A 23,807-nucleotide genomic window follows, 5' to 3' on the forward strand; every position below is an offset into this window, starting at 1 on the left:
ATTAATAATGTACCACCCTGAGATTAATATTTACATGGGAAGTTTGAATTACATGGGACATTTTAACTTGTACTTTGCTGCCCCCTAGCAAACATGTCCAAGCATACAAAAAGGCCACAAAAGAAAATGTCAATAAAAAGCTCAAATTGCATATATATATATATATATATATATATATATATATATATATATATATATATATATATATATATATATATAATGCTACATCCATTAATTTAGCTTTGTTTTCGGAACATGGTTTTTACCTGGTTATTAGTAGAACATCCACCATGTTTCAAAAAACAGCTTAAAACCTTGTAGATGGTTTGTTGCTGGTTCCACATGGTCAAGCTAATAATGACCAGCTTGGACCATTTGCTACTGTATGTTCTAAACCGAGTTAACCTCTTAAACTACATTTTCAACCAAATGCAATTGAAGTTAGCAAATGCAAAATAAAATTTTAAATATTGTATTACGTTATTTTATATATTTATACCTATATAGAGTTTAAAATTTTTAACTGAGAAATCAGTATGGCTTGTTAGCTATGACAAAAGTGTCATGTCTTTAGATTTTAATACCTTACTGCTGACAATGATTGCGCTTCCAAATAGTTTTACCTTGGTCATCACCACTGCTATGTTTGTGAATCTGCTGAATGTAAGCCTCCAGTTGAGTGTCCGTCCTCAGCTGAAAGTCTCCACGCTCCCTGAAGGGGTTTAGTGGGACGTGGTATGAACTGGACTTGTTGGTCGTTTCCAAATCTTCATTGCAATGTGTGGGCATGGAGGTGCGCCTCATAAACAATCGCTGTGGTGTGTTGCCATCTTCAGGGGATGTCGTATTCAGTAGGACAATCTTGTTTGTTCTAGGCCTAACTACTTTGAATGACCTCTGGGATTGTTTGGGAAAGGAGTGGGGTGTGAAGCAGGTCTGTCTGGACTGGGAGGAGCTCTGAGGGCTGAGGTCAACGCTATGGGTAGTGAATGGGGACTGGATTTCAGAGGTTTTTTTGGTGGTGATTTGAAACGATGGCTCTTTGGAGGAATCAGGTCCCCAGGCATCTCGTACCCTGGCATTCAGCTCCATGTTGGACCTTGCCAGGTCACTGCACTGGCCCTGCTGGGCGCTGCTGGTCCTTAGTAGAATTAGGTCTTGGGTGATTGGGTGGTGAGGACCTCGCTTTCTCACCCTGTCTCGGGCTGCCCTCTCACTCTGGCTGAGTACTGAGCGTTTGTTGTCAAAAGTCTTCTTATCTTTAAATATAGAATCTATTCTTACATTTCATGCATGAACATTCTACTTTGATGTCTAAATAATGTTCTATAAAGCTTTTAGAGACATTTGCATATCAAATAATTTTAATTAGGTTAATTTCTTTCTTACCCAAGCTGCTGGTGGAAGTGCTTTGTGTCTGGCTGACTCTGTTTTGAAAGTCCTTGTATCCACTGACAGACCTGCCTGCTGAAAGAGCAGATCGAGGCCTGGCGTGGGACTCAGACTGCGGGCTGATGGAGGCCCTGCTGTGACGACAAGCCTGGAGTTGACTCCTGGTCGCCGCCCTTGTGGACTCCTGCTGAGCACCTAAAGGTACAAAACAGCAATGTTAAAGTCGGCATTTAAAGGAAAATTCATCCTATCTATTTTCTAAATACATAATAATAATAATATTAATGGTTCATTGATGCATGTTTCAATTCTTTTTGCAAATTTGACCTCATGTTTAATAAAAATATAACTTTCTGATCATGTGATGAAACTGGTCACATACTGGAATTATCCAAAAATTTACTTTTCTTACAGTAGACTGTGAGCTTACATTGAATCCATCCAATATAAAACGGTGGATTGAAACAAATCACCATCCAACATTTTTTTCTTTTTCAATACTGAGAAAATCTATTTGTCCCCCCACACACCCAGCCCCTTCTCTTCGAACTGTTGACTTCTGGTCGGTGCTCCAGAACAGCCAGGCACAAAACGTTTTTTTTTTTCTCTCTCAAATAGCATCTGCACACTTGTAAATAACATATCTGCACATTCAACAGTAGGGGAAGGAGTGTTAACAATGCTTCAGTATGTCAGCGAACTAACTTATAAACAGAAGTGTCTTGGAAACCTGTTTGAAAACAGTCATTATATTTGTAATTAATTATTTTTGGTGATGTTAGTCACCAAAGAAATTACAAATTTCCACTGTAGGTATGAGGAATGTCAGCCACATTAGTTCATTCTGTAGCAAGACATGGCAAACTATTTAATAAACAATCATTTATATAATTATTTATTTTAATAGCATAAATAATTGTTGCTTATTGTAGTTCATAAACCACTGTAAGCAAAGATCATAAATAATGTTCTGTATATAGATTTGTTTATAATCTATTTGAAATAGGGGTGCTCCGATCATGATCGTCCGATCCTTAATGCGCATTTCGTCAGTAAAGCCGGTTCTCTGATCAGCGGTTAATTCCATCAGGTGCGTGATTTCACATAGAGCAGCTGTTACTACACAGAGCCGTTGTTAACTGAGAAGATGCGCCAAAAAACGCTGAAAATGAAGTGGATTTGCGCATCTTCTCAGTTAACAACGGCTCTGTGTAGTAACAGCTGCTCTATGTGAAATCACGCACCTGATGGAATTAACCGCTGATTAGAGAACCGGCTTTACTGACGAGATGCGCATTAACGATCGGCCGATCGTGATCGGAGCACCCCTATTTTCAAAGGTTGTACCTTGTGCACGCTGCAAACTGGGGGCTGAGAGGCTCTTAAAATGGTGGGACCGACTTTTTAGTCTGGATGAGCTCCCTCGAGTCAACCGTTCAGCACTCCGAAGCACATTTTCAGGGGAGACGTGGGACGGCTCCAGAAAATTCCTCACAGCACTGGCAGAGTAGTCCCAGTGAACCTCCGCAAACTGAAGCATCAGAACACTGCTTCTGTTGTTTACAACCACACTGAAAGCATGACAGAAAACAGCAATCAAACCTTATTACAATTACATAACATAAGAAAGAACAGCATTGCAAAATTGTGTTATACGTCCGGCTGTAGGGTACACTCACGTGTTGTGATGCGTGTACAGAGAAAGGACAGGGCATTGCTTCATGTTTGTCTTAATAACTCTCAGGCAGTGTCCAGTTAAGAAGTTGAAGATCCGGATCTTGCCATCCATGCAGCCGGTAATGATCCGCAGGAACAGGAAAGACATGGTCAACACCTCTCTAAAGATTATAATGGAAAATAGGCAAGAGAGCAAATCATTTATGACAGTGCACAGTTATGGCATTAAAGGTTATTAATGAGGATGTCCAACTGTAAGGTCACTGATGACAAAACTGTTTAGATACTTCGGATGCTGGAAGATTCTAAGGCACTTCTTGAAGCTAGAGTTGGTGCTCCATGCCTTGACCACCCCATCTGAACCCCCAGAGAGGATATGCCACTGATTGATGCACAGACACAGCACTGCCCCCTGGTGGCCACTGATTTGCTGTAATGAAAGAATTTACAAGTTAGGGAGAAGATCTAGCATTTAACTATTCAGTAGCAGTTTCATAAAGAACATGTTGCTGAGGTCAGGAACGCCAATGTTTTTATTCTTTTTATTTTTCCTAAATCAAAGCTTTTCTAAGGTTTAAAACACATGCTTCTGTGCTCTGGAAAAGATCATGAAGCATCTCACCCTTATAAGTGATGCTGTCTCCATGCTCCATATTCTGATCTGACCTCCAGCACAGCTGCTGATCACCAGTGTTTCATTAATCTTCACACACGTGATAGGTTTAAGGTGTTTAAACTTCAGACTCTCAACACATTTCCCCGTCAGTAGGTTCCACACTGTGATGATTGTACACAAACAGATATACATATTGTCAGTGCAGACATTATACTAATGACAGCACATTTGATCATTCCAGAATGGCAATTGTGCATCATTGTGGCCAGGACAACACACATTTACTAATAGGAGTACAAGAATGTAACGACATGGATTAAATGTATACTACTGTTCAAACAGTTTTGCAAAATCGCAGACAAATGCCCGAAATCAGAAGCATTTTGGTGCTCGTTCATGTGATTGCATCCATGCAGTGTAAATGATCAAAGGCGTGATATAAGAGAAATGCAGTGAAATATTGGGCTTGCTAAATATCTGGACCTGTCGGCAATTCAAAATCCTGCTTTGTGAAAGTAATTCTGGCTGAAAAATACATCAGTGATGGGCTACAGCCAATGAGGCAGTGGAAATTTCATGGAGTAATTATATGTAAAAAAGTTTGTGGACCAGACAGAGTTGTCAGCGATTCTTTCTATTGTAAAGTTATGCAGTGTGTAACCTCCTGTCGCCAATCCATTCTGCAACGTGAACACAAGCATGACCAGATAGTCATGCAGTTTGAAGATAACAGTGATCTGATGACTTTGAAAATCGTGCAGTGTGAACTCGGCATTAATGGCATAGTGACATTATACAGAATTGTGTTGTTATAGTTATATACAGGTCACAACTGCCTACCTTTAACTCTACAGTCTTTGGCTCCAGACACCAATCTATCTTCATACAAATCCAGGCAGTTTATAGTGCCGAAATGTCCATGAAAAATTATCCTACATTCACCTGTCTTCAGATTCCAGCACCTTTGGGTGGAGTACAGAAATGAAGCACTGTTGTCTCTGTTCTTACTTCATTTAACAACCACAGTAATGTTTGACTAACCTGATACTGAGGTCATAGCTGGCGCTGATAACTAGGTCTCTCTCTTCACAAACCAGGACTGCTCTTATACTACCTGCATGTCCTTGGATCACTGGAGGAATCTCTTTTAGTGATGGGACATGCAGCAACCTGATTATACGGTCCTTGGAGCCAACCGCCACTAACTGCCCCCCAGCATAATGCATCACTCTACTCGGATCTTCTCTAAAACGAGCAACAACAACAACAAAAAAGTGACAGAAAGTATTAAAACTATGATGCATCTACATATTTAACACGTTTCTTAAGTATATTCTTACATGTTTTCTACCTTTCGAACAGGACTGATATGTTATACACTCCACAGTACACGTTGCGTTCTTCCAACTGGACTGTCTTGGTTTTAAAGCCTTTGTAGATAGAATCCAAATCTTGCTCTTGTAACTAAAAACACAGGAATTGTTAATAGTATACAACGTCTAAACTGAAGATATAAAAAATGCGTTTAAGTTTTTATTCAGAGTACAAAAGGTGGCTTTTTGTACTGGCTTATGTTTGGGGAAAGATTCTCCATGCTGAAAGTGCTTGTCCTTCTCACTGACTGGCACTACAACTTCACAGATCTTTGCATAATCAGGGTTGACCTTAGACGCTGAGTTACCCTGAAAATGCATACAAATGATCAGGGTTTAATTGTAACATTGAGAACAAAGTTATATGAGTCATTTAAACTACGTTCAAAGAAAAAAGAAAGACAGACCAAATATAAATGATCACAAAATTGGTGTGTTTTAAATTTATCCTAAGCAACACATTGTGCATTGAAGATAAGGATTAACAGTAGGTATGTTTCCTGGGAATCAAATCCATGAACTTGCTATTACTAACACCACGTTCTACTAACGTTGAGCTGCAGGTTACATTGATACTGTATTTTTGATATCCATGAGATGTCACATAGATATTGTGCATTTTGTTATGTATTACCTGCAGAATCATGGCCTGTTTCTCAACACTCTTCTTTACTTCCAATTCGGTTAAGACCTCCTCCGTTAGCCATTGCCAGTGCATGGACACACGCTTGCAGCTGTACAGTGAGACTTTGTCCAAAAGCCCTGAGTGTCAATAGCAAAAAATATATGAAAATATGTAAAAAAAAAAAAAATAAAAAAAAAAGGAGCAAACGATTAGATTAATATTATGTCTAAATAACTGCTATGTGATGCTTTACCTTTATCTTTAGGATGAAAGATTAATAATTGCATAAAGATCATTTAATAAAAATGCATAAATATAATTTAATATTATATGTTAAAATATATGGCATCTAAAGCTCAGATACAAGAATTTCTGATAATAGTCATTTCAGAAAAAAATAGTTCTCTTAGATTTAGAGCTCTTGGAAAAATATTTGACATTAGTGTGGTTTAAGTTTAGTTGCTAAGTATTTTACACTCTAGGTAAAAAGAGTAGCTTTAGATTCAACCTAACCTTCTTGTCCACAGGCAATAGAATTGTTTCTATAGCAGCACACATCTAGACTAATTCATAGGTCTGAAAAGAACAATGTGACGAAAACAAAGGACATGCACTTAGCATGCACTCATATATCAACCCATTAAAATAAAGCATCTAAATTTATAACATCTGAGAATATGAAAAGTGACAGCATTATAGAGAATTAAAAATAAATCTGTTTATACTTAATTCTGACAGTGAGTCTGAAAAGTCAATCTCTAAATAGCTTAATGTGTGCAAAAAACTAGACTAACCTAAAATCCTCTTTGCAATGTCGACTGGCAGGCTTCGAATAAAATCTCTATGACGGCTGACCCCCGACAGTGATTTTGATGACCTGGGGACAACAGTGAGGGCAGGATCTGGATCATCCCAACAGTCAGAATCTGAATCTTGGCCTTTCGTTCTTCTGTTCCAGGGATCAACATTCTGAACGTCGAGCTCAACCACATCACAGATACTCTTGAGAGATTTGGAGTCATTCACTGTATAATAAAAGGGGTAACTTGAATAGACCCACAACTTATAAATGTATTTACTTACTACCGTACTTACTAATTATACTTACTAATACTACTTTACTTACTAATGCAATAAGCTAACTACTTACAGTGTTCTGAAAGCTCCTGTTTTAAGACTGTTTGACTGTCCTGGTGAACTTCCTGAGGGAGGTCAGCTGGCTCATATACAGTACATGCTTGGATGAGAAGATCTAGATCTGTGTGGTCAGATTCTGAATGGTAGGAGACTCGAGACTCTGTAACTGAGAGATCTGCATAAAAATCTATAATCAGACAAGATACTCTCTTAAGCTATATAAAACAACCATGTTTAAAAGCTTTCAATGTATATGTAAAAAAAAAAAGCTTATAGAAGAACTGGAGTATTGTGGCACTTCAAGCATTGATATATATGGATATACTTTGGTGAAACATGCTGAACTTATACTATATTTACATATTGTATATTTCAAGATCTACCTTTTGATTTTGGCGCTTACAATTTACTAGAAATCATATAGTCTCATGCCATTTCCTAAAATCATTTTTGTGAATTTCTATTTGCTAATATGTAATGCTTTTTATTATTTTTTCATAATCATTGTAGAGTTGGTAGTGTTATGTGCAATCTTACCGGGACTGTTGAAGTTTAGAAATTTGTGTTTCTCCCAAACAATCAGGATATGCACCAGATTTCCTAACATGTGCAAAAGAGAGGTGTCACATAAAGACAAGAGCCCCAGCACATACTTGGACTTGATCCAGTCTGGGCTCTTCCTAAACCATTCCCAAGTTTCCAACGTGTCCATTCCTTTCAGTTTTGTGTCCAGAGCTCCATACATTGTACACATGGAGTCCTGGGGTCGGTTGAGCTGGCCTCTGGACCTGGCATATGTGAAATCCTTGCCTGATGTGACTTGTAAAACACTCTGAAGATTCTCCAGGATTTGAAGATTGTGGCAGCGCACCAGAATGCCAGTGAGAAACCTCCTCTGGGATGCTCCTCCAGTCTTTTTCATCCATTGGGTGGAGTGGTGCAGTTTCTCAGCGAGGACACACGACTGACAGCGTCCACAAATACTGAACTCCTCATCCTCTCCTTTACAAGACCATTCGAGCACCGAACCACCAGATTCTCCCCTCAAACACTTCACTTCAGTCATGTTAATGATCTAGAAACGTGCAAATCCATTCAAGTGTGCTGTTTTTAAAAAACGAATAAATAACAGAAATCATTCGATTCAATCATAGACTTCAGTTCATGAAGTCTCAAACTTTTCAGTTAACGTTACACCCTCCTAGAGACTTTACACAAACGCATGACGCTTGTTGCCAAGCAACAACAGAAGCGCTTCAGTTCACAAAAAGACATCTCACAAACTGCCTTCGCTTATTACACATATTCATTTAGCAGGCGTTTTTATCTTCTACATACAAAGACATGTATACTGGTAAGGCCGTGACATCAGCCAAAACCTACACTGAGCCTACTGTTAACGTTAGTTGTTTACTTTAGTTTCCATGGAGAAAATATTTGTCCATGGCTGTGGATTAAGTGTTCACATAAGCCTGTGTCTGTAAATAAAAGACCATTTGCTTGGATTCGTTCAAGCGAATCTTTTTCCCTTCATTAAAAGGATTCATTCAGAAATACGCCAGTTGGTGAGTGATTCATTGTATCTTTCAGTCAATCGAAACACTTGATTCGTTGAATCTTTCAGTCAATCGAAACACTTGATTCGTTGAATCTTTCACTCAATCGAAACACTTGATTCATTGAATCTTTCACTCAATCGCTCAAATCAAATTCGTTTTTTAAAAAGCTTTATGGGAACCGGCGTTTCTTTATATAATTCGCAAATAACATGTAACTATTAATTGTATATTATTATCGGCGTTTTATTTTTTTATATTTTTTATTTTATTTTTTTGCTGTTTGACACCTTTGAAGGCAATCAATCAAAAGTCAGTAAGTTTACAGTGAACGAGAAAATCAGCTGTTGTTTAATAACCTGTAAAACAATCCTGTATAATCAATGTCATTAAATGCTGTGAGTGAAGAAAAAGATGTTAAAGTGACTAGCCTTGATATCAGTATTTTGAAATGGTGACGTTAATATGTTCAACTGGTGCTTTTTGATTATATTAGAAGAGTCGAACGACATTCAGTGAATTACAATTAATCAACGTTTTCTCATTCTTAATGTTTCTGCTTCATTTTGAGAGGTTTAATATATTGTGCACCAAGCGGGAATCGAACCTGTATCACAAGAATGGGCCTCTTGCGTGATACCACAACACCAGCGACGCGTGCTGACGAAAAGGGTTATTTTGAAGGACACAAAGCTGCTCCTTTCCCTGTGAGTCCACATTTTATTAGCATTCAGGAATAGGACTTGTAGCACAACAAACAATATGAATTTCAGCACGGCGAACGTTACAACAAAACAATACAGCACAATACAATGCCACTAATGGGTCACACACCCAGGATGGAAAATATAAGCATTATTATAATGCTTTTAAGTCAAATATTTACCAAAGATTAAGCCAACTGTAGATAAATTGTACGGTTCTGCGCTGATTTAATCTTTAACTGTGTTTTGCATATTCGCATCTTTTTCAACACCAGAAGTTCTCATAATGACCACGTGATGGCGCTTTTACGCTTCACATAGCAGTGGGAACTACAAATAGTTTGGAAGTATTATATTTATTATATTATATTATATTATATTATATTATATTATATTATATTATATTATATTATATTATATTATAATATAATTTTCAACAGCCCCCTTGGAAGTTTACAGCTCTAAATATAGAGGGGAAAATGTGATTTATGGGGATTTCCAATTTACAAATCAAATATGCAATTACATGTTGGAGGGATCAAACATAATTTGAATGACTAAGACTTTCCAAACACTAGCGTCATAACCTTTGCTGTAGGATACTGATTCAGCAACCCAACAGAAATGGCATGCTCTCTGCATGGAAAAAAAATATGAAATCATGCCTCTGGACAAAGTACAGCATTTTTTCTTTTAGAAGAGAATACAAATGGTCCTTGGTGTATTCATGTTTTTTGTTTCCAGTTATTAATTTCAGTAGAAAATCAGTAGACTTTATTTTACAGCTGCTTTTAAGATTTAATCCCACGTCCAGTCTTGCCAATATCTTTAGATTAATGATCTCTGTAATAGTTCATCTTTTATTATAAGAAACACAGTCTCCCATTGATTCTTCCCAAAAGAGACTTTGGGAACTGTTAGATTCAACACAACTGATGCTTTGCGGTCTAAAGCTTTTTCCTTTCCTAATGCAAATCAGTGATGTTCTCCGTTATTACTGAATGTTATCTGCTGATATTCACCACAATGGATAACACACTGCAAGGACCAGCAACTTTAAATGGTGCAAACAAAGTTAGTGTGCTACAGCTACAGACAGGTGACATACATTGTCAAACCATGGAAACTATGAGAGCAGAGCATCCTGTTTGATAAGAAGCTAGCAAGACTACGCCGTGCTTGTCTAAATAGACTCTAACATCAAGAAAAAGAGTGAGTGGCATAGAGTGGTGCATCGAGAGAGAGGAAGGAAGATGGAGTGAACGAACAACTGGAGGAGACGACGTGGTAGCAGTTTCTGCTGTGTGAAGAAACAGTTCAGTTGCAGGTCCGACCTTTAACAGGAAATGGCAACTTCCGCACCATAAATGAAATGCTGCGCTCATAAACATGAGACGTTTCTGAAGACTCAACACTTGTGTCCACTGTCCATTTAGGCGGTTGACTATTCGATTAAAAAAAAAAAAAAACAGAAAGATAAAGCTGTGAGCATCTGTCACTTACTCACGTTGCTTGTGTGTTAGAGAGCTGAATAATCGGGTTTTTGTGCTTGGAGTACAGCTGTAAAATATGGTTCCAGTTCAAGATGGGGCATCTACGCAAGGGGAAAATCTACTTCTTCCTCCTAAAGAGGTTAGTAAAATACAAGACATTTTAACAATCTTTATCTTTCTGGAGTCAAAGCAATATAATTATCATTCCGTTTACTTACCTCATAATGATCGAGCAACAACATTTATACTTAAAAAAGTTTTGATGTAAAAAATAAATAAAAGTTAATATAAAAAAATAAAAAAACTGGTCTCTGTTACAGGGGACATATGTTGACATTTATTCCGTTTATGAAATGTTTTCACATGTTTTTCAGTAAGAACAAGGTGCATTTAGTTTCTGCACACTCACTAGCAACATCCAAAACCCATGATGGTGGGTCACTGTGATAAAGTTTCCTTAATAATAAGGAAGTGCTGCAGAGAAGATAGGCCAACAACATTTGCATGGGCATGTTCCATGTGGAGCCCGACACTTGATAACTGATTACAAAAGGGTTTATGAGATATTGTTTTATAAATGATTCCATTTCTGCCAAATATTTTATAACAATAAAAACAGGAATATCAGGAATTAGAATAGACGACGTTATGACGTAATGATATTGTATGTTATGATCTAATGACTCTATGCATGCATTTTTGTCTCTGAATTGTGTCTGAAAAGTGCTGATTAATCAAGATTAATTGCATTCAAAATTAAAGTTTTTGTTTTACATAATAAATGTACGTGTATTTTGTTTACTTATTATATATATATATATATATATATATATATATATATATATATATATAGTATATATTTAGAAAATATATATTTTTCTTAAATTTATAAATGCATGTGTTTGTGTTTATACATAAATAATAAATATACACAGTACACACTCATTAATGGATTCATAATTTGGATGTGATTAATCGTTTGACAGCACTAGTCTGAATACTTGTTAGCAAACAAGGTATTTTCATGTGCTTTCTACTGTATATCAGTTTGATGATTGCAGAAGTGTTGCAGGTTGTACATTTATGATCAAGTACTCTGTTTTATTTGTTTATGTCTGTAGACACACGTTGAAAGTACAGGGTCCAGTCGGATCCGACAGAGACAGGTACTGTATAATTAATAATGCTTTCTGAATATCTTTCAAAATTTCAGCAATTTTCTCTCCAGATTTCTGAATTTAAATGCAACTCTTCTTTCTCTCTCAGTCCTCCCCTGCACGGAGAATGGGCATGACCAGAAAACTGAACAGAAAGGTAAGGAATTGTTCAGTTTTTCACTTTAAAGAAGGTCAATGTATTATGTTAACAAATTATTACATTTGCTACAATATAATTTAACCATCAGGATTTCAAAGACTCTGAGAACCCGGAGGAGAGTGAAAAGAGACATAAAGAGAAGGAGGTAATGATTCATCAGAGACGAATAACTTCAAGTATTTTCCTGTGAGCTTTGTGGACTAATGACTATCATTGTCCCCGCAGCTCAAACCGCTGTACAGGGAGCTTCTGTACACAATCGCTCATATGTTAGGAAAACCACACACAAAAGAGCAATACAGTGCCAAGCTGTTACAAGACTATATCAAAGAGGTAACCCACCTTTCTGGATTTGTTTGTAGTCTCATACTGCATATTTTACAGTATTGTTGTTATTGATTTTATTGTTGCATTTTGTATTTATTTTTGTAATGTGTCATAAAAACTCATTCTCTGACAGGCATTCTCCATGACAGAAGATGAACATAAAACCTCAAGTGAAAAAGTCCAGAGTATGCTGGTAAGAATAATGTCATAAAAAATATGATCATGTGTAATATAGTCAACATGTATATAATATATAAGTCCTATACCGCATGTAAAAAGCCTTTAAAGCCATTGGCTGCCCACTGCTCTAGGTGTGTGTTCACAGTGTGTGTGTGTGTTCACTATTGTGTGTGTGCGTGATTGGATGGATTAAATGCAGAGCACAAATTCTGAGTATGGGACACCATATCTGGCCACACGTCACTTCACTCACTCACTAAAAATATGCGATATTATTTTAGTCTGTGTATCATTATGTTGTTATTTACTGAATTACATAAGTAAATGTCTTCACGCACAGGCCCCGGTCTACTCCCTCATGGTTACAGTGAAACAAGCCAAGGGAATTCTGGGAAAGGACATTAGTGGTATGATTATATCTTTTATCTTTATTTTTTTTTTGGACCAAGGGTTGTTAATTTTACAGAATAGTATAAAAAACACATACAAAGAAACCTACAAAAACACAAAGATTGGTATTACTGCATAAGGGATTTTCATGATTTTAAAATAACTACTGTCCAAACGGCCTCTACATGTATCTAAATATGTGACGACAGGATTCAGCGATCCATACTGCCTGCTGTCGATCCTTTCTGAAGACAAGGAGTCTCATGGTGGTGGATCATCCAGTAAACCTCAGAAAGCAGTAGTGCGGGATTCAGCTAAAGGACAAGTGTTGCAGACAACCATAAAGAAGCAGACACTCAACCCCATCTGGGACGAGACCTTCAAACTGTGAGTAGGCATATATATCTTCTAGAGAGAAAATATTTGACCATCTGTTTTATAACACTTTCTGATTAATCGTTTTGTCTGAACTCTTTCTTTTGTTTACAGGGAATTTGAAGACATCTCTAATGCAAATTTCCACATTGAGATGTGGTGCGTGAAATGAACTTAAGAAATAAGAAATTAACTGTACTGTATATTTTGTAGTAGGCCTATGTTTTTATTCTAAGCACCACAGTGATGTTTGTTTTATAGGGACAAAGATGAAGAGGTGTCACTAGTGCAAAAATTTGACGAGTTTCGCACAAATATCCACGGACTGAAAAGGTTTAAAATCTTTAAATAATACAAACCATTTTAAATAAATGCGTTTGAATAATTAGTATAAATGGTACTGGTAATCTGTCTACATCTGTCTTAATACAGGATGTACTGGATGGTAATCTGTCTTAATCTGTCTCTTCACAGGATGATAAAAGATGCAAAAAAAGAGAAAGGACAGGATGATTTTTTGGGCAATGTTGTTCTGAAGCTGAAGGTATTATGCATAGCACTAGTCAATGCTCATTAATTTGATTTTCCAGTTTGATTTAGTTAGATGGCATGTGCTTCGTGTACTTATGTGTGTTGTGGACAGGAACTGCATTGCACAGAGGACACATGGTATAACCTGGAGCCCCGAACAGAGACATACCCAGACAGAGGACAGTGTCATCTTCAGCTTAAATTCATTCATAAAGAGGTGAATGCATGTTTTCTCCTGTATTAGAAGGCCATCAAGTTGTCTTATACTTAAAAATTGTAAGTATTGTTCGGTGACTTGTAAAGATCACAAAGGGATATCCAAAGTGTTGCAACAAGTACTTTTTTTTTTTTTTTTTTTCACTTTTTTTAAAGAAGTGTCGTTTTATAATATCTTTTTAAAAAGTGAAGTGCAACTTTATGAATGACCAGACAATGTGGTCTTAGTTTCAGTTCAACTTGAACAATTTTTTTTTTTTCAAACTGAACCTAAATATCTATGCATTAGAATGTGTGGCAGAGTTATTATCATTAACTAAAACTAATAACACATTGTTAACTGAAATATAATGTGAGTATAAAATGTGAGTATTAGATAAAAACATGGATGGAGATGAACTTACTAACCAGAAATAAATGAGAACTAATTCTGAAACTGAAAAAAACGTATTAAATCTAAATGGTAATATTTGAGAAAAAAACTAATACAAAGGACAAAAGCGCATAAAATGACATGTTATTTAAAGTGAAAGACACTTATGTCTGATTGTACACTGGTCTTGGCACCTTTGAAACAGACCAAACCAGCGATGAACATTGCAGACTGACTATTATACTTTTAGTATTCTTCAGATATTTTATTTCCTCAGTATTGACTGAATGACAGATCCTTAATTTGAATTCAATGTGATTCATTCATTCCAGAGAGACGAGACCCTGAGTGCTGGACGGAGTCCTTATGTGAACTACTGTGGCATCCTGCAGCAGTTCGTTCAAGCCCATATCTCCAAACAAAAGGTACATCTTTAACAGATCATTTTTTGAAAGCTTCTCTAGACATGATGAAATATCTTAAACAGCCACTGGTTGTGTAAGCATCAAAATCACTTCCTGCTGCGCAGTACTGATTAAAACTATAAAGTTTATACTTCGCTTTTCATTGTCTGCGTCTCTATCTGTTTTTCAATGCTACTCTCCTCTCGCCCCTCAGGACAGTAACCCGTGGAAGGGAGACTTGTGTGGGGAGGGGACGGCCCTGCTCGAGCACTACGCCAACCAGAATGACATTTCACCTTTTCTCCAAGACTTGGCGTAAGAGCTTGAAATACTGTACATCACACTGATCTGGAAGCAAGACTGATAAAATAAAAACAGCAGACCAGACAGTGTTGATTTGTGCTTTTTAGGGAAAGCTTTTAACTACATACCCAGTACGCTGAGCTCAACAGCGTCAGCGTGTTGTTTAAATGCAATGAACGGAGCACATGCTGATGGATTTAAATCTCTTTTGCATATGTGTCGGTTGTTTGTGGTGCTACACAGGAAGTGGGTGGCCTACAGCAAACTTTACCAAACCCTGGAGGTGGACTCAACTGTGCTTTTCCAGCAGTTAACCAGCATAGAGTATCACTGGGACCAGCAGGAACTCCCCTACATGCAGGTTGGTGATTCTTGTGGGGTATGAAAACTGAAACACACAGCTTTCAGAGTGGGTGTCGATGTGCAGAATTAGAAAGTACTTTCCACACTGCATCACTAGCTAGGATGTTGCAACGGTGGCGTGTGATGTTTTAGCAGTTTATCACACAAATCATCAGTGTTGACGGCTGATATCAAGTCTCATCGTCATGCTGTGGTAAAGCCGAGCTGTTTTTGCCGTCGCTAGAAAGCCCAACATTTTTTACATGACAAACATCACAAATACTTTTGTTGTAGTCGTTTTTGGGTTTTGTGACATATACTGTATTAATGTGCGTCTGTCGCTTTTATTAATTTCAAATGCTTTTATTTAGCAAGGATGCATTAAAGAGAGAGTTCACCCATACGTGATAATTCTGTTATTACTCAGCCTCAAGTTGTTCCAAACCTGCATGTATTTAATAATATATTTTGAAGAATATCCGTAACCAGACAGTGGCTAATAGCCATTGACTTCCATAGTATTTTTTTTCATACTTATACAAACACATACACACAACTATAGGGTGGTTAAATGATGACATCATTTTCATTTTTGGGTGAAATATCTGTTTAGTACATCCTAGCTGAATAAAAGCTAAGCTATCAGTGGAATAAGTTACATTTTAAATACAGTATATTCAAATAGAAAACATATTAAAAGCCTGTTAAACATATATGCATGCTAACAGAAACAGGAGCTTGGTGACTCTCTACATGGGTTTCTGCAGTATGGACTCTGCTTAGTATCCAAATACAGGGACATCTATCCTCCAACCCCTAAAACAACACCACGGCTACAAACACTGCTCAGGTAAGTTAGCAATCATTATTTTTTTTATAAAATGAATATATATATATATATATATATATATATATATATATATATATATATATATATATACTGTACACATACATTGTTTTTATGCAAAACTCTCAAAATTACTGTTTTGGTTTATGTAGAGTTCTTGTTCAGATTTGTAAGACCCGAGCATTCCAGAAGCTCAATCCTGCTCAGTTTGACTTACATGTCGAAGTCACAGATGCTGTTGTTGTGAGTAACAAAATATTGTTAAAAACTATTCATTATAAATATCTTACATTGTACTGTACATCACAGGAAAATATATTTTGCACACCTGTCCAAAATAATATTTTTCTGTGTGTATAAGAACAAACAGGTCAGTTTTGGGGCATTATATGTGCGACTAGTCACCTAAGTCACCTAACCCATGTTTCTTTTCTCCCAGAATGGCACAGAAGAGTGGTTTAACATCAAAAAAGGTTTACATCAACCCATGACCAAGGTAAGAAGCCATGCAGATTACTGGCATTCATTCTATATGTGGATATTATTCCAGTAAGTTTAGATTCAGGTTCTTCATGCGTGCTCTTTGACAGGATCCGTTAGAGTTCATCAGCGCCCTCTCTCGGTTGATTGGAGAAGTGCAAGAGGACATTCGAGTCAGTAAAGACGTCTGGAATAAGGTGTTTGTCAGGTAAGAATAATGAACTGCATGTGTTAAAATGTAAATCTAGTTTGAGCGATGAATGGAGCTCAAGCGTAGTTCAGACAGACCTGACCACGGCATGCCTGCAGCATCAGCTGACGCTCAGCTCAGCTGAATGTAACCCCTCCCACTACAATTAATAAGATATATAAGTTCATCCAGACACATGATCATTTAACTGGTCGCCTACAGAGATATATCATCCATCCAGCCCATTGCTAAATTTTCCAAATTTATCCACAGTACTGTATTACTCTACTTGGAATATGCAACTGTTGCATTTAAAAAATCTGCCAATTGCTTAGGCTTCCGGGGGTCTGGATCTGAACCCTTTCAAAGCAAAGCCTTCCCCCAAATATTAAATTCTAACTAATGTATATGTAATATAATCTATAAGGTTTAGTTTTTTTCATGTTGTAATTTGGTCAGTTAACTAACTGCTAAACATTGAATTTCTTCAGAATATCGGAGCTGAATACACATGCTGCTCATTGGATATATTTTCATTGAGAAGGCTTAATCTGAACAGTTCTTGAACTTGTTTTTCGGCCATCTTGGTGCCACTAAAATTACTGGACAGTGAATTTGACAGCCATTCCTATCTGTCACGTCACTGACGAGATGTAATGACTTTATAATTGTCTTTATAATAAAATAGGCCTTCTCTCTCTATTTCCAGTGCTGTGCAGTTGGATGTTTTCACCGTAGTTTACCTAAAACTGGACTCTCTGGTGAGAATCAAGAAATATAATATATAAAACTACTGTGCATTTATTTTCTTACCAGTCTTTTTCTATGGTTAGTATATCATTGGTTGTTTCTTATTTGTGTGTGTGAACAGCTGGCTGATGAGTTACGAGCTACCCTCTCTCAGTTGGAGAATCAAATGGATCAGCCGTTGGCAAACAGCCTGTTTCCTGTTTATCTCACCTTGCAAGCCATCCACAAAGACAAAGCCTTCTTACAAAAAAGGTCAGTCAGTCCTATAATCAGCTGTAGTTGTTACATACATTACACATTATTTTGTGATGTACAGTACTCAAAATCTGTTAAAATCTCAACCCAGTGTACTGACTTCCTAAGCATCTAGGATAGTACAACCAAAACTTTAAATTTACTCACCCTCAGGCCATCCAAGATGTAGATGAGAGTAAAGATGGATCCACTGCAGTGAATGGGTGCCGTCAGAATGAGAGTTCAAACTGCTGATAAAAACATAACAATAATCCACAAATACGTGATCCCATTGATTAACATCATATGAAGTGAAATGCGTTTTAACTTTCAATTGGAGTAAATCATCAGCAGATTTTTATTTTTGGGTGAACTATTCCTTCATTCCTTTCTTCAAAACTGGAACACAAAAGAAAATATTGTCAACCAAATGGTTTTAGGTCCCACAGACTTTCACTGTATGGAAAAAAATACTATGGTACGACCTGAAACTGCTTGGCTGCCAAAAACATTTTTCCAAAAATAATCTTTTGTGTTCCACAGAAGAACAAAAATCATACGGGAACAACATGTGAGGGAGTAAATGATGGCAGAATTTTCAGTTTGAGCGGACTCTCCTTTTTAAACATGAAGTTTGGATTTCTCTTTTAGGGGGAAGTTATTGCAGCTCACAAGTTTCCATGAGGACTTCAGAGATGCTCTTCCATACTGGTTAAACAAAGCCTTTAGCACCACAATGGAGAGGGTGGAAAAAGCTGTGCAAGTGGATCAGGTATTATACTCTAAAACACTTTTTTAGTAAAAACAGTTTTTTCGTTCTACTCCAGCAAACATTTCAAAGAGCTGAAGGGAGCTAAACACTCATTCTCTGTCTCTTTTCTAGTTGCAGCCGCTGCAGACCGGAGGAGTTCCCATCAAGCACAGCTCTTCTGCAGTGGACATTGCAGCATGTTTGCATCCTGTGGCTCAGCTCTGGGAGCAGTTGAGCTGGCCTGACCCGGAGGAGGCCTTCATGCTTATGGTCAAACTCACAGAGGTACACGCATACAGTTCACACAAATGCTTGGAATGAATTGAATTGTAGGATGTATAAATATCCATTGTTTGTTACAGGATGTGTGTAAGATTGCATCAACGTACTGTCAGATGCTGAAGACTCATGTGAAGGAACTCTCTGTAGATTCGGATAGAGAAAGTGCTATAAAAATGGTGAGCTGATGATGAAGTGGCGCTGAATGTGGTGTGTGGCTTGATCATCTGCATGTTTAACCCTAACTTTTCATGGTTTATGTATATTTAGCTGTGCGTGGTGGTGAATGATCTAGAGCATCTGCACACCGTTTTGACACGTCTACCGCAGCAGCTAAACTGGGCGGGGCTCCGGGAGCGCACGCGACACGTGATTGGAGATACTCAGTTCCAGAACACTCTTCCATCACAGCTGCAACACACGCAGTCCGCCCTGAACCGAGAGATCCGCTCTGCAGTTGAAACACTCGGGAAAAAGGTAGCCTAACTGTGATTACAGCATCCATAGCGTCAGTTAAAGATTCCTTTAGTTTAGATGATATCACTATTGGGAGTAGGTGTCTCTAAACTGGTATACTGTTCTCAAAGTATGATGTGAATAGAGCAACAGGTAGTTATAACCTCTCTCTCGTAGTCTCACATTTACATGAGCTCTTCCTGAGAAGGTGACACTTTCACAACAACCATAACACATATATTACCATGTTTCTTGCGGTTACAGTTTATTTTGATAGTCACCTTTTGACATTCTGCTTACTGTAAGTAACTTTGCAACTCAACTAAAGGTCATTAGAGTATCGTTAGACTGTCTGCTTAATATCTGAGTACACTTTATTTGATATTTTATATGTGACATTGCAAGTACATGTCATCTTATTGTAACTGTAAGCTTAACCTAACAGTCTACTTATACTGTAATGAGAGTTAGAGTGGACTTGAAATCAAGTGTAACTGTTTCTTACGTCTCTTTTTAGTTAAACACAGACATTGAAACACATGTTCGCAACATGGCTTCACGTCATAGGCTTCCCTCCAGATCTACAGAAGACGTAAGAGAAATGTTTTATCAGCATGAATCATGAACTGACATTTTTCGAGACCATTGCGACACTGAGTGTCTGGCTCTCTTATCTCCAGGCCGTGATTCCTTTGATGAAATATCTCGAGAAAGAACTGCAGTACATGAATGAGAATTTGGTTCAGGAGAATTTTAATAGGTAGTTATACGTTTTTTTTTTCAACCTGCCTGTATCTGCATATTTTGGTTGTTTTTACTTTAGTTGATCAGCCTTAATGATCTGTTTTAATTGTCTCTTTCAGTCTTCTTACTCCATTGTGGACGAACTCGGTTAAGATTCTGCATCAGATTTCTCTGCAGGAGGACAGTAACCTGGTTTACTTTCAGAGATTACTGTACGCACTGCAGGTTCGTTTTTTAGCCTAATGCTAAATATTACACTTTAGCATGTAGCTGGATTCAAATATAGTTTGTGAAAGAGACACAAGCGATACTACGGAGTCTGGTTTGTATCTAAACTGTCAGACTTAGAATCCTCCCTAAACACATAACATCATATTAAAACACTAAGCAATGCCTTGGAAACCACATAATATTTTATATTTTCTTCAAAAAAAGTACTTTTACTTATTGTTTTTATTTTCCTCTGGCAGTGCTTAGAACAGTGTTTTCATGCTGAAGGGAATGGACTTTCTCTTGAAACACTACATACTGAGGAATATAAGGTCAGTGTTGTTATTTGATGCTCTTCACACGTTGTTTTCTTCCCTTTCGTTCCAATTCAGATATGAGTGTTTGGTTTTTGTTTCCTCAGACGCTACGGGCAAACCTGATACAAAACTCTTTGAGCTGTAATCAGCTGATAGAGAAGTTCTTTGAGCGAAAAGTGTGGGAACAGGTGAGGATATCATCCAGATCAGGAAATCATCCATAAGACCCAACAAAGTGGTTACTGACCTGGATTTGTTTACCTTTCCTACAGAAAGTGTTTAATGGAGAGAAATACGGAGCTGTTACTCTCATCACCTCGTACAAACGCTCCGAGAACAAACTGCATGTAGAGGTTCTCAACGCCGTCAATCTAATTCCTCTCGACTCAAATGGTGAGAAGACAAACACATTTTATACTATACCGGGATCTTTAGAAGAAATTGATCAATCAAGAGCCAGTAGGTCTTGTATGAGTGGTGCTCTGACACTGCCAATACTTGAAATGATCTGAATGTCATTGCTTCAGATGAATATCAGAATTGGCCGCTTTGTGCCTCTGATCGCTGAAACTGCATTTTGTCCATTACAGGTTCCAGTGACCCTTTTGTTCAGCTGTCTCTAGAACCAAAGCACATGTTCCCTCAAGTAGAACCGCGATCCACCAAAATCAAGAACTGCGATCTCAACCCGTTGTTCGAAGAGTCCTTCGAATTGTATGTAAACATTTCACTTCATTTTTAGAATCCAAAGTCGATAAATTAAGGTTATTTCACAATTCTGTCTTTTCTCATAATTAACTTGCAATTTTGAAATATAAATAAGCAAGTCTAAGAATAAATGTGAGAACTGTGCGATACAAAATTGCAATTGTGGGGTAAAAGTCAAAATGGTTTGAAAATTTGACTTTTTATTTTAGTTATTTTTTATTCAGTGGCATTAAAAAAAGAGTTCAAAAACAAAATTACAAGATGTAAAGTCAGAATTCTGAGAAAAAGTGAGAATAGCAAGAAATAAACTCTCAATTTGAAGGGAATTTTTATATATATATATATATATATATATATATATATATATATATATATATATATATATAAATATATAAAGGTCCAATGAAGGAAAAAAGTCCTTCTCCCTCTTATTCTTAAAGCTGCTGTATTTAGGATTTCCACCGAGTGGTTGAACTAGGTATTGCAGTCCAAATTCAAAATATTGTAGTTTTTTTTTTTTTTTTTTTTACCCGGCCCCTCATCCTCATAATTGACCCACACAGGTGGCCAGGAGTGCGTTTCCTAAAAGCATAGTTGCTAACCTGTTAGCAACTTAGTTGGTTGGCAATGGGAAATATTATTGCAACCAACAAAGTTGCTAACTTAGTAAGTGGGAAGGTTTCACAAACCAATACAAAGATTGACATTTCTGCCCAGAGGCACATTTTCAAAGGAGAATAACTGACTGTAGCATTGTTTTTCAGAAAAAAAATAATAACTTAGCACGTTTCTTAAATATCTTCAAATGTATTATGGTATTTTTATGCTTTAGTAGTTTTTAATTCCTTAAAAACTACATAACATTTAAATTTCCATTTTGTGGAAAGCCCAAAATTGAGGGTTTTTAAAGTCTTTCAGTAACCAGTATCACCTGTGTTCACTCGTTAGCCCAATCCATATTAGCAAATACAAACTGTTCAACTGAGTAGAGATGGCTGCTTTAGATTGTTGTTTTATGGTTGTAATGCAGTTTCTGTCCTCTGGGGGCACAGTATTGTTTCATTAGATCAGTGCCAGTCTCCTGGAGCATGTCTGATGGTGACAGTGCTGGACCATGACACTTTGAGGAGCGATGACTTTGAAGGAGAAGCTTTCCTCTCTCTTAAAGCGGTGCCAGGAGTCGGAGGAGGACAGAACAATCCCCCTCCCGCACAGATCCGCTTACCTTTGATGCACCCCAAACCCAACAGTATGTCACTTCCTGTTATACGCACAACATTCAGTGCATCAAGAAACCAATTGCCTGTATAGTTTATATGGAATCTTGTTAGATCAGGTATCACAAAAAAAATATTGTGAAGTTGGAATAACAAAAAAAAGTCAACAAGGACACATTCAATTGATTAAAACAGACAGTAACAATGTTGTAACTAAAAAAAATATTCCATACAATTGCTGTTTTTAAATTTCTATTCATCAAAGAAATTAAAAAAATCATGTTTTCTCAAAAATATTGATAATAATAATAATAATACATGTTTTTTAAGCACCAAATCAACATATTAGAATCATTTCTGAAAGATCATGTGACACTGAAGACTGTTGAAAATTCAGCATTGCATCACAGTAATAAATTACAATTCAATGTATTAATTTGTTTTTCAATATACACATCCATAGATGCTACTTTAAAAAACATTTGACAGTAGTGTCTATATATGTGTATACATATATATATATATATTATATATGTGTGTGTATATCTATATATATATATATCTATATATATATATATATATGTGTGTGTGTGTGTGTGTGTGTGTGTGTGTGTGTGTATGTATATATATATATATATTAGATGTCTTATGTAGAAATTCAATCTGACCTCATGCTGTCTCTGTTTTTGTAGGTGAAAATACCTTGAAGTTACTTGAGGCCAGGAAAGGCGAGAGAGAAGCTCAGGCCTTTGTTAAATTACGCAGACAAAGAGAAAAGAAGTCTCAAGAAACCTAAGGACAAAAAGATGAAAGCATCCAAGTTAACATTGTGTTTCCCTTTTCTATTATTTGTTATTAAAATATTATTTAATGTAGAGTCTTTTAATTATTGTAAGGAAGTGTAACAATGATATTGTCATTATTTGATATTAAAAATTAAACGTACAACATTTTCATCCAAAAATATACATTTGTTTATTGTCTTTTACAAAATCAGACTGAAACACTGTATATGAACAAAACTGAGCAGGTGATTTCTGAATTCACAGTGAAGCTCTGTTTCAAAGGAAGTCATCTGTTGAGCATCCCATATAACTGTGCCTTCAAACTGAATTCATATTAAATCATCGAAAGAAATTGAAACACTGAAGTCAGGCCCTCGTCGACAGCCGTAGCTTATGCTCTCATGTTTGCTAATAGTGCACATTAATTATTGTCTTCACTGTTGTTGGACATGTGTTCAAATAAAATGCATCTACATGAATGGAAAGCTGCAGTTGGGTACGTGATATT

The 23,807-nt window shown here is 36.9% G+C and overlaps 2 protein-coding genes across 3 annotated transcripts; one reads left to right on the forward strand and one right to left on the reverse strand.

The window, feature by feature from the left end:
- Window positions 1-221: 221 nt before the first annotated feature.
- On the reverse strand, window positions 222-8,265 carry LOC113078145 (CMT1A duplicated region transcript 1 protein). Of its 2 annotated transcripts, none has more exons than XM_026250464.1 (14): window positions 7,358-8,265; window positions 6,834-7,007; window positions 6,478-6,708; window positions 5,693-5,820; window positions 5,251-5,367; window positions 5,037-5,149; window positions 4,727-4,930; window positions 4,526-4,647; window positions 3,692-3,846; window positions 3,357-3,499; window positions 3,072-3,230; window positions 2,740-2,963; window positions 1,390-1,587; window positions 222-1,259 (listed from the first exon to the last, which is right to left on the reverse strand). In XM_026250464.1, exons 1-14 carry the CDS (start codon window positions 7,884-7,886, stop codon window positions 586-588), a joined length of 3,171 nt encoding a protein of 1,056 aa, XP_026106249.1. In that variant the 5' UTR covers window positions 7,887-8,265; the 3' UTR covers window positions 222-585. The 2 variants fall into 2 exon arrangements, with proteins under 2 accessions (XP_026106249.1, XP_026106250.1); XM_026250465.1 differs by having other exon boundaries at window positions 6,834-6,995; window positions 7,358-8,264.
- A 2,020-nt stretch (window positions 8,266-10,285) lies between these two features.
- LOC113078143 (protein unc-13 homolog D-like) lies at window positions 10,286-23,784 on the forward strand. The gene is made up of 34 exons (XM_026250461.1): window positions 10,286-10,712; window positions 11,695-11,739; window positions 11,840-11,887; window positions 11,979-12,035; window positions 12,116-12,223; window positions 12,351-12,410; window positions 12,738-12,804; window positions 12,997-13,174; window positions 13,277-13,321; window positions 13,424-13,495; window positions 13,637-13,706; window positions 13,806-13,910; window positions 14,615-14,707; window positions 14,901-15,001; window positions 15,233-15,350; window positions 16,060-16,181; window positions 16,331-16,421; window positions 16,618-16,674; window positions 16,769-16,866; window positions 17,558-17,609; window positions 17,720-17,850; window positions 18,484-18,604; window positions 18,716-18,868; window positions 18,946-19,041; window positions 19,133-19,339; window positions 19,836-19,910; window positions 19,999-20,078; window positions 20,182-20,287; window positions 20,533-20,604; window positions 20,694-20,777; window positions 20,862-20,982; window positions 21,180-21,303; window positions 22,350-22,546; window positions 23,207-23,784. Exons 1-34 carry the CDS (start codon window positions 10,650-10,652, stop codon window positions 23,308-23,310), a joined length of 3,321 nt encoding a protein of 1,106 aa, XP_026106246.1. The 5' UTR covers window positions 10,286-10,649; the 3' UTR covers window positions 23,311-23,784.
- The last annotated feature ends 23 nt before the right edge of the window (window positions 23,785-23,807 follow it).

Source organism: Carassius auratus, unplaced genomic scaffold, assembly GCF_003368295.1.
Source record: "Carassius auratus strain Wakin unplaced genomic scaffold, ASM336829v1 scaf_tig00024403, whole genome shotgun sequence".
In the NCBI taxonomy this organism is placed as follows: Eukaryota; Metazoa; Chordata; class Actinopteri; order Cypriniformes; family Cyprinidae; genus Carassius; species Carassius auratus.

Excerpts from the sequence above, each read along its gene's own strand:
- LOC113078145 (XM_026250464.1), bottom strand. The coding sequence starts at position 7,886 with ATGACTGAAGTGAAGTGTTTGAGGGGAGAATCTGGTGGTTCGGTGCTC. Across the intron at positions 5,368-5,692 it reads AACAGGCCATGATTCTGCAG|GGTAACTCAGCGTCTAAGGT; the intron begins GTAATACATAAC and ends ATGCATTTTCAG. Across the intron at positions 1,588-2,739 it reads CAGTTTGCAGCGTGCACAAG|GTGCTCAGCAGGAGTCCACA; the intron begins GTACAACCTTTG and ends TTGTACCTTTAG.
- LOC113078143 (XM_026250461.1), top strand. The coding sequence starts at position 10,650 with ATGGTTCCAGTTCAAGATGGGGCATCTACGCAAGGGGAAAATCTACTT. Across the intron at positions 12,805-12,996 it reads TCTGGGAAAGGACATTAGTG|GATTCAGCGATCCATACTGC; the intron begins GTATGATTATAT and ends ATGTGACGACAG. Across the intron at positions 20,605-20,693 it reads TACATACTGAGGAATATAAG|ACGCTACGGGCAAACCTGAT; the intron begins GTCAGTGTTGTT and ends TTGTTTCCTCAG.